The sequence below is a fragment of the Malaya genurostris genome, chromosome 2, assembly GCF_030247185.1.
Source record: "Malaya genurostris strain Urasoe2022 chromosome 2, Malgen_1.1, whole genome shotgun sequence".
In the NCBI taxonomy this organism is placed as follows: domain Eukaryota; kingdom Metazoa; phylum Arthropoda; class Insecta; order Diptera; family Culicidae; genus Malaya; species Malaya genurostris.
Window position 1 is genome coordinate 289,441,350 of NC_080571.1, and position 10,232 is coordinate 289,451,581.

Consider the following 10,232-nt stretch of genomic DNA (forward strand, 5'->3'; position numbering starts at 1 on the left):
TCAGAATTACAGGTGCCAGGTTGCAGATTTGCATGTAAATTTGCCGATTTCTTTTGTAAACAGACTCTGCAATTTTGCAGACTTTTACAGGTTTTTGAAACTTTTATTTACAGTCGTCCAATTTACATTCTTTTAAAATTGAGTCAAGCTCCTTGTTTGGTTTTTCCCGTCAATATTTCTTTATTAGGGCGTATAAGCAAGTGACAGTTTCTCTTTAATCACTCTCTCTTTCGATTATTGTAATGTGATTAAAAAGATTTTCTTTGATATAACTGTTCTGTTTGAAAGTTGAAAGTTTCAGGTATCATTACATGCAAAGAGTTGAGTGATAAACGTGGAAACCGCTTGGTAATTATTAGAAGAGAAACTGTCACTTGCTTATACGCCCTTTTGAAAAATTAACCGAGATATGTTAAATGTTTCAATGTTTGTTTTGGCAAACCCGATCGTGATTGAATTTTGACGAAAAGATCCGGATTATTCGATATTAAGAAGAAGGAAAGTTCTCCTATGTAAGCATCGCACAACAATTTGATATAAAGATTTAAGTTGTTTTAACCCCTTCGCAGTGTGTTGTATTGAAGTTTACCGCATTTTTATATCGAGGATTAGAGTGAATAACGAAATAAATTGCCTGATGGATTGAAGGTAATTACAGATTTAATAGGTAATATTCTCTAGCAACAAGAATTATTTGTTTGTAGACGACTGAATTTTAGACTAGACGATTTACATTATTTAGTAACTTATTTTTATGGTTAATATTGATAATGTTTCGAGTGAAGCACGTGGTCTCAAAGACAAAGACGTCAATTAATACAAAGTATCATTGTATAATTATTCTGGCTATAAAAACAATTGTCATTTAACGGCAAATTAAAATAAAATATTTTTCTGGTTTGTGGTCTCGAAGGGTTCAATTTATGCGAATGACATTTTCGCTATCTTTGCGGCATTTTGTCGCTATCTTGTCGCATCGAAATCTTTGTTAACCACCAGTGAAAATTACTATAAAAGTGCAATCAGCGATTTTTACAACGAGTGAAATTATTCAAAAAAGAAGTTCTATTCAATTTTGTGTGCGGCATCAAATTTCTGGTGCCGAAGTGTTCAAAATGTTGCAAAAGGCCTTCGGTGATAATTGTATCACGCGAACAAGTGTTTTTGATTGGTACAAGTTTTTCAAAAAGGGCCTTGCACTTCCGGTGAAACCCTCAATGAGTGAACACGTTGTATCGTGTTACGACGGTGAAAATTTGAGTAATTTGCGAGAAAGAAAGGATGTTCATCCGTACTTTGGCGACTCCACGTTGTCACGCAACGATGTTTTCACTTGTAGTACAATGAAAAGAAAGTCCTTTGAGGTGAACGAAATAAAAAATTGGAAGAATAAATTAAGAATCTTGAAATTATGAACAAAGTCTTACTATTTTTTGCTCACATTTCTATCTCGGACGCCGTGGCAAGCATTCGCCTTCAACCAGAAACATCAAGGGTACTAAATTTTGGAAAAAATACTAGAACTAGATTTTGAAACTGAATACAAACCCTGGATTCTTGTCCACCTGGATTCTAAAGCTAATTTCAGTTTCAGATTACAGGCTCAGAATTAAAAACTGTAACTCTGAAACTGAATCTTAATTCTTCATTCTGGAACTGGTTTCTTAACTAGATTTTGGGACTAAATTTAATTCCTTAATTTATGTTTGGGAGTCCTATCCAGAACAGGGGGTGGGGTCCACTAGGAGATTGATAGTACATATTATCTTCCTCCGGACAGTACCAGCCTAGATGCCGTGTGGAATCCGACGGAAAAAAATGAGCCAAGTATAGATCCACATTCAACTCCATTCAACTTATCAATTTCCGATTAACTCCGGAGAAAGTATGTTTTCTTCTTCCATGTCAGTGCATGTCTTTCAAGATTATAAATTGAATGATAAAAATCAACTATTGCGCAAATCCATTATTATTACAAAGTTAATAACACAGATAACATATATCGGCATATTTCATAAATAGTGAAATAATACTTATTTGTTTGATAAATTAATAGTTTTTTCTCGGTAGCCGACTGCCCAGATCAACCAATATAACCAATTATTAATTTTAATAAATAATCAAAATATTGAAGCGAAAATAATAAACAATCAAGTTGCGCGTGAAACCTGTTGACCTTTGTCTGGTGATTTGAAATGATTTTACAAAAACTTTTTAGAATATGTCACTACAATAAATCAACTATTTTGTATAAAAACTATTCACTCGTTAATTTTGTAGCAGATAATTCCATTTAGAAAAAATAAGAAAAATTTTATTCGTTACGCGATAGTATTACAAATTGTCCTTTAGTTTTTACGAATAAGAACTGTGAATCACGACTTCCCGGAACTTCAGTGTCGGATATTGTTGAAACGTTCACTCGGGAAGTCAGTGAGTTTAGTGGTGCATCCGAGCATCTTGAACCGAAACATACTAGCTCGCGCGCGAATACTACCATTACTGAAATTTATACTAACAAATATCCGTCTCCCGTGACACTTGTGGAGTGCGCAGTAGTATATACGGCCTCTAGTAACAACAAGTGTTGGACTAACATCCCTTCCTATTCCTAAGACGATCTACGTTCGGGCCTGGCCGGCGCCGGTACTGATCAATGAATTCTGGGGTTACCAGAAGATGTACATTGAAGGATGATTTACCAGTCCCAGGTTGGATCATCTAGAAATTCTCTGTACAATTTCAGTTAATCCCGATCAGTAACGGAGTAGCAACCAGGGGTGGTCGGTCAAGCTCAAGCTCATGTTTTGGAGTCCTATCCAGAATTATGATTTAGAATTTTAACTTCAGAATTCACTAACAAAATTCAGGTTCTGAATTTTAGATCTGGATCCTGAAACAAAATGTTAAATTTGAATTTCGAACCTGAGTTTTAGAACTGGCTTCTGAACCAGAATTTAATTCCTGAATTTAGTTTCAGAATTCATCTCCAAGATTCAGAACTTACATGCTGGAACTAAATTCTAAACATGAATGTTAAAATGCATTTCATTTATTAAGGTTCACAATTCAGGTTTAGAATTCAGTTAATAATTTAATAGGTGCACTATTTATGTACCATTCAATTCCACTATTTCACTGTCACGTTATTACACTTTCACAAAGTCACTACACTTTAATGAAGCCTAACAAACGCTACAATACAGATACGCGTATTTCGGAATGTTATTTACATCCTTCTTCAGTGTATCGGTTTTATAAGTTTGTTTCATAACGTTTGTTTTATAACAAACTAAGTTATACCAAGTTTTCTGTCAAAATTTCAAGTTTTTTGACAATATCTGTCACAATTGACCTTGAAAACAGAATATGTTTTCAGACTTAAATTTCGCACGGTAATAGCTATCCAACAAGCCATAGATTGTTAAAATCCGTTCATTTTTAACGGAGATATCGACATTTTTGTGTAAGCGACTTTTCCCCCTATTCCAGCAGTAGGAGTTTTGTGCATTGTATTACAAAGCAATGCTTGGGAGCAACGTGAAACACGATTTTTTATACTGTTACATACGATTGTGTCTAAGTACCAAAAAGACTGTGTACAGCATCCATTTTCATGACATTTTACCTCGGACTGATACCATTCGAATCAGTTCGTCGAGATCAGCAAATGCGTCTGTGACAAATAATTTCACTCAATTTTCTTGGAGATGACTCAGCCGTTTTCTACAAACTCAGATTCATATGACAAGTTGTATACTCCCAAACAAGGTTTGGTTCCGACTTCTGGTTCCGGAACTACAGGATGATATGTGAAACGAAATTAAAATTGTGTAACTCGTTATTCTCGTAGATGGCTGAACCGATTGAAGATTCAAATGAAATCTAAGATTCAAATGAAAAGTTTTAAGATCTTATAAAACATATTGCTTTTCAGTCCGATCCAACTTCCGGTTTAGGGGATACAGGGTTATAGGATAAAAATATCTATCTCACATAAATTAATAAGGTTTATCGGGTTAGCATATTTGGTTAGTAACCAAATAAACTTATTTCAGTTTTAGCGATAATCAGTTTTCGATTCGGATTTAATTCGCACTACGATTTCTCAAAAATCTACCCTGATTGTCAAACATTTTGAAACAAATGTAAACTTTACAGCAACTCAGGCGAATTTATCTGACTTCGGCTTCGCCGATTTTGGAATTCCGATTTCAGTATCGAATCGTTTCTCAAAGCTGAATCGTTTTCTCAAAAAAAGCCAAATGGAATTTCAGAAATAAAAAATCAAATTAAAATAAACTTATAGTCCAATACAAAATTAATTATTTTACCCAATTCTGACTTCCGATTCTGGAATTACAGGATGATGAATTTTTAAAAATCCAAACCGATATAGAAGATGACAATCCCGAAAAGCTTTAAAGTTTCCTTATCCTTATATTACATTTTGGTGGGGAAAGGGTTCCAATCAGCTTTTTACAGCCCTGTCCAAAATGTATTGCCCTCCCCGTTAATTTGTATCAGGCCGAATAGTGCATGCGCGCCATATAAACGCCTCTTTCAATATGAGGAAATTACATTGTTACCCAGCATTTTTTAATAATGTTGATTTCCTTACCTTTAGTTTTGTGTTACCTTATCCCCCATTGTTCAATTCAACTGAGTTTCGTTGTATTTTTTTCCTTCTACATTATTTCCACTCCGTCCTTTGATGGCATGTTATTTTGTTCCTTGAATGTAAAAGTTAGTTGTATGCAATAATATTATTTTTCTTACCAACATTTCCAATATTAACTATATTAACTATATTACCCAATATTCCATTCCATTCCATAGCGATATCTCTTAGTTTTTCTTTTTCTCTTTTACTTTTTTCTTCTTCTTTTTCTCTTCCTTCTTTCCTTTTCCTTCTTTTTTTGATGCGCTTTGCTTGTTCTGGACGAGTATGGTAATTTTTCTCTTTTCTTCTTCCTTCCTTCCTTCGTTTTTGTATTCCTTTCTTCTTCATTCCATTCTTTTTTCTCCTCTTGTTCTGTTCAGTTTTAGAAGCGCTTCTGCTTTATCCGATTCTTTCTCTCATTGTCGGCGTGTCATGCAAGCAAGATAGAGAAATCAAGGGTTAGTGTACTGTATATGCATTATGTGTGTTTTGCCACTCAGAATGGTTCAACGGATGAGGAAATGTAAACATGACGCTAACGCTCAGTGATATTTGACTATTACGAAATATAATTTTACTCTTCAATTATTTAGCTATCACCCCTAGAACATGTTTCCATTTCATTATCTTCGATTGTTCATTATCTGTGTTTACCATAAACTCAGGCTTTTTGAGCAGCAAGTAAACCTAGACTCCCAATCGAAATGTATCACTACCAATTTGATACAACGCACTCAAAGGCACGGTCGAATGTATGTTGTACATACACACAAAAACACATACATACACACACAGTTACTCACATTCGCACATGCATACATACCCATATGTATTCCACACGCAAACATTACAACATTGAGTTACTATTTCTACTCTAATAGATCCTAACTAAACTAGTGTGCCAATAGTCATCTCATTAGTAGAGTCACCATGTCATTTTAGCGATCACAGGACTTTTAATAAATGAATTGTGATAAAACCGAATACAAAGTCTTTGCCTCTTCTCTAAGAAGCAATAACGCATAGTAGTAGCTCGGAAATGGTTCAATATTGCTGTTTTAGCAAAGCAAAATGTTCCAAATTTCATGTTACTTCTGAAGTTAATCTATCAAACAGAGATAACAGATGTCACTATAACAAATGGTTATCGTATATGAAATGACTAATGGATTTGAGATGAATGGGGGTTCCGTTACCAAATTTCTATCTCTTCTAATGGAACTGGATGAACATCGTTTGACAGCTATCAATGGTTTGTCCATTGGTTAAGCCATTATTATTTTATTCTATTCTACAATATTCTATCTCATTCCACAGTTATACATTGTACACAAATCACCAATAAACATCAAATATGGACTCGATTCACCGTTCACCTGTTGTCATCGTGTGAAACCCAATTGGGATACGTTCACTCCACTTAACTTCCACTTCACACGGGTAAAAGGCACCGGTAGTATGAAAATAATACATAAAAAGAACTCAGTTAAGCCCTACCGGCCTCTCCAACCCCGGATGTTGGAGCGTATTGCAATCAACATCTTATTCAAATCGTTTCATGCCTCACTCAATAAACTCAATAATTAAACTAAAAGTTATAACACATATTTATATTAAACAATAATTAATCGTATCTGATGATGTTTGCAAAACCGTCAAGCCCATCAACCACGGGAGGGGACAATCCCGAAAAGCTTTAAAGTTGGACTCAAAACTATTGCAATTTATTCGTCATATGGCCATACGAATCGGTTTGGGTTATGTTGGTTCCTGAATACCGGCTCTGGAAGTACCTTAAATTACCGTAAACTCTAAAATGGAACTTACTTCGACATATCATGGATTGTTCAATCGATTGTCACACGTTTAGATTCAAATTCGATCCGATTTGCAGTTTCGACAACGGCTTAAAACTGCTTAGAACGACGGTTATTAAAATAATGTCATGAAAATTGAAAAAACCGAAGAATATTCAATATTATATAAAAAAAAGGTATCATCTCACTGCTAGGTGGATTAAGCACGTTTTTCTGTAACACAATAGTTAGCATAACAGTAACACTAACTAGAAGTTGCACAATCAGTATAAAATACAGGAAAGCAGCTTAACATGCTACTTGGGAGATATCACAAGAAGGTATCGAAATGTGACGTTTCCACTATCTGTTTTTTTAAATTTCTCATGAATTTCGATCGAGCTCGAGTTTTCCACACAAAAACTGGCGTGAATCATTTGTATATATTGTGAGCAAATTAATTATTTCATGCTTTTCTAAAAGCGTTTTCAGTGGAGTAATTCTCAACGACTGTCTAATGGTACTAAATTATGGGTTTAATTTTACGTGTGCTGAAGACTGCATGGTGCTATCTATCGACAAAAGCGAGATAATTATTCACAACCTCAATCAGTTGAAATCGCATGTGTCTGGGTTCCCTCATATCCGGTTTTCCGACGATAAGGAATCCAACAAGAAAGAATTGCGTTATAGGAGATCCCATTGTATGACTGATTTGGGAAAATCTTTTTATCCTATTATGGAATTTCGTTCTTGAAATATTAAAAAAAAACTAATTCCAAAGTTTATTTATAAAAACATTAAAAAATTACAGCAAAATAACACTCGCCATCCAGTGGTTTCGCGCTGAAGTTTTGTACAATCACATGTAGTAGGGTACTACTGTTTGGCCATTGCCTGCTCTAGCTCCGCTATCCGTCGCTTGAGTATTCCATTTTCCCGCTGGAGCGCCATGAAGCGCTGGGTAAACTCATCATTTGTGAGCAGCATGCCAAACCCGGTTTGGGTGACCTCGTCGATTCGTTCCAAGCTTTTCTGAGTCTCCCGCCAAAGATTGAAAGTGCCCATCCAGGTGTGGCTACGTGTTGCTTGTGCGGTGTATTTCCTGTCGACTTTGTTTTGGAAAAAATGTTCCCTCATTTCCTCACGCAAATCATCACGCATATGGGACATTTCGAGTTTCAACTCCTGGAATGCTGCCTGGATGTATCCAGGAGGCATCGAATCAATTTCCGTCAATGGAGCTGATTTCGATATGACTCGTTCCTCTGTAGAAACTTGAGCATTATCTGTGACAGGAGTGGAAGTATTATCCAATTTACTGAAATTATTTTCCTTGTTCTCCCAATTGACGGAACGTCTGAGTGAAGTTCGTTTTGAGGCTCCATTAGAGTTCTTTTGTGTATGTGTTTCAACATTCGAGTCAGCAGGAATCTCCGCTAAAGCACGGCTACTATCAACATCCGATTCCTCCCGAATGTTCTCCAAATTTATGGCAGAACGATGAGTGCGATCTACAGAGCATTGCTTCTTTATTGAAGTTCTTTTTATAAGTCGATTGACATTGACAAAACATTCGTCTTGATCGGGGTTGCTTAGAGCGGCATTTTCCATTTGATCCAGATCTAAATTACTATCCGAAATATCATCCAAATATCCCATGAGATTATTGCCACCCATATTAAGACTGCCGCGAGATTCAGTGCTTAGCCTGGAAGAAGAGCTCAGTCTCGACACATAATCCATTGAATCTCTCCGTTGTAGAAACAGATCAATTTCACCCATGAAACTGTCCTGATCGGATTTGCCGCCTAAAACGGGAGCTGGAGAATCAATAGTCGCCGTTGCAGCAACGGGACCAGGCTTTACAACCAGCTCAGTTGGCTTAGGAATTTGTGACTGCTCGAAACTAAGTCGGCTTTGCTCCCTCTCTATAGGCTTCGGTACAAAAGCAATACTATTCACAATACTGTCATGAATTGCACTTGTTTTGATAGGTGCGGATAAATTTCTTAAATCGTATCCGTAAACGTACCCCTTCAAATTTCCAGCACAAAAGAATCCTCCGCACTCGGAAACTGCCAGTGACTCAAATGGATAGTTGGACCGGATTTCTGATGCCACAAGTTTCTTGCGTGTATCAAATATATTGATCACATTATCGTAGCCAACACTGAACAGAGCATCCGGGTTACTAGCGGCCATGGCAATATCTCGACAGGGAGCACCGTGCGCTTCCGGTTGATTAAAGGCAATCTTTTTAGTCTGAGTGTCATACATCATAACCGAACCATTGTAGGAAGCGACCGATATCAGAAAACGCCTCGTTGGGTGAAAGCGAGCTTTGGTTGTGCTGAAAACAGAAGATACATTATTAATAATTTTCCAGTAATATTATAAATTATATTCACAAGTGTTTATTACTTACTGTTTATCAAACGTCATTGTCGCTACCCGACTACTAGTCTTCATCCCGAACAGGTTAACCGTACCACTTTCATACACGGCCGCTAGAAAATCATCCGTGGCGCTAAAATCTAAAAACGTCACCCCGTTGGCGAGCCGATCTGCCTCCAGACGTTTCGTATTGGTGGATTTCTTGTAATTCATCAACCTGATCAGACCTGACGTTAAACCAATCGCAATATCTTCCCGGTCCGATTTGGGACAGGCCACACAATACAAATTATCCATGGTAATTTTTTTCACATTCGAAATTGTAGCTGTTTGAAAACGAGAAAAGAAACATCTATTATTCATATAAAAAAATTAGAAAAAAAAACTTACGTTTTCCTTCCACATCCTTAATTCTCATCATTTCGACACCCCAGCTTTTGTTGGCCCGCAGAAACAACTTCATGGCCGGAAAGAACTGGACATCACTTACGTTATTGTTCACATGAGGACTGATGCACAAACACTCCAGCGCCGGAAATGTGTGCAGCTGGGTATCCTTCGCGCAAGATATTATTTCATACATTTTTGTGTAGTATATAATAAACAATAAGTCGGTTTCAAGAAATGATAACTTCACCGTTTGAAACCGTTCTCAATTCGAGTTGTATTGAAACATTCAAAGCCGTACCGGTTTTCCCTTCTAAACAGCGACAGTTTGTATTCAACTTGGAAATGTGTAGGGATGTCGTAATATCGATCGATTAATCGAGTAATCGACTAATAACCCAGATAATCGAGTAATATTTAATCGTATAGCTTAAAACTAATATTCGATTATTGAGCTAATCGAATAATTAAAAAAATCCCATAGTAATAATCGAACGAATAATCGAGTAATCGATTGATAACTCAGATAATCGAATAAATTTCAATCGATTAGTTTCAAAATTATACTCGATTATTGAATAATCGAGTAATTCAAAATTTCCGACATCACTAGAAATGTGACGTTTCGCATATTACGGCTCAATGGCGAATTTAAGATCAACAACACACTGAGAAAATCTGTACATTGAACAGCATACTGCAAGAAAATAATATAAGTCGAAGAAAAAAATGTTTTAAACGCATGATTCTTAAGCATTTGTTTGTGGATATTGTAGAACATGGCATGTAATTATCAAGGACATGGTATTTTTATGTACATAAATCAAGTTACCGTCAATTAATACCAGTTTTTGCCTGTAGCAAAGACATCATATTAACATGATATCCAGATCTCACATTTCCCGAACAAATCATTGGCAACATCCTTTTTTGCGAGCATGATGCCCTCAGATGAGCCCGAATCGAATCTCGTACATAGAAGAAGGGGA

The 10,232-nt window shown here is 36.2% G+C and overlaps 1 protein-coding gene across 1 annotated transcript; it reads right to left on the reverse strand.

The window, feature by feature from the left end:
• Positions 1 to 7,231: 7,231 nt before the first annotated feature.
• LOC131430507 (uncharacterized) lies at positions 7,232 to 9,569 on the reverse strand. Its single transcript, XM_058595543.1, has 3 exons — positions 9,247 to 9,569; positions 8,888 to 9,182; positions 7,232 to 8,812 (listed from the first exon to the last, which is right to left on the reverse strand). The coding sequence occupies exons 1-3, from the start codon at positions 9,437 to 9,439 to the stop codon at positions 7,339 to 7,341; spliced, it is 1,962 nt and encodes a 653-aa protein (XP_058451526.1). The 5' UTR covers positions 9,440 to 9,569; the 3' UTR covers positions 7,232 to 7,338.
• Positions 9,570 to 10,232: the final 663 nt, after the last annotated feature.

Excerpts from the sequence above, each read along its gene's own strand:
- LOC131430507 (XM_058595543.1), bottom strand. The coding sequence starts at position 9,439 with ATGTATGAAATAATATCTTGCGCGAAGGATACCCAGCTGCACACATTT. Across the intron at positions 9,183-9,246 it reads TAAGGATGTGGAAGGAAAAC|CTACAATTTCGAATGTGAAA; the intron begins GTAAGTTTTTTT and ends GTTTTCAAACAG. Across the intron at positions 8,813-8,887 it reads ACAATGACGTTTGATAAACA|CACAACCAAAGCTCGCTTTC; the intron begins GTAAGTAATAAA and ends TTCTGTTTTCAG.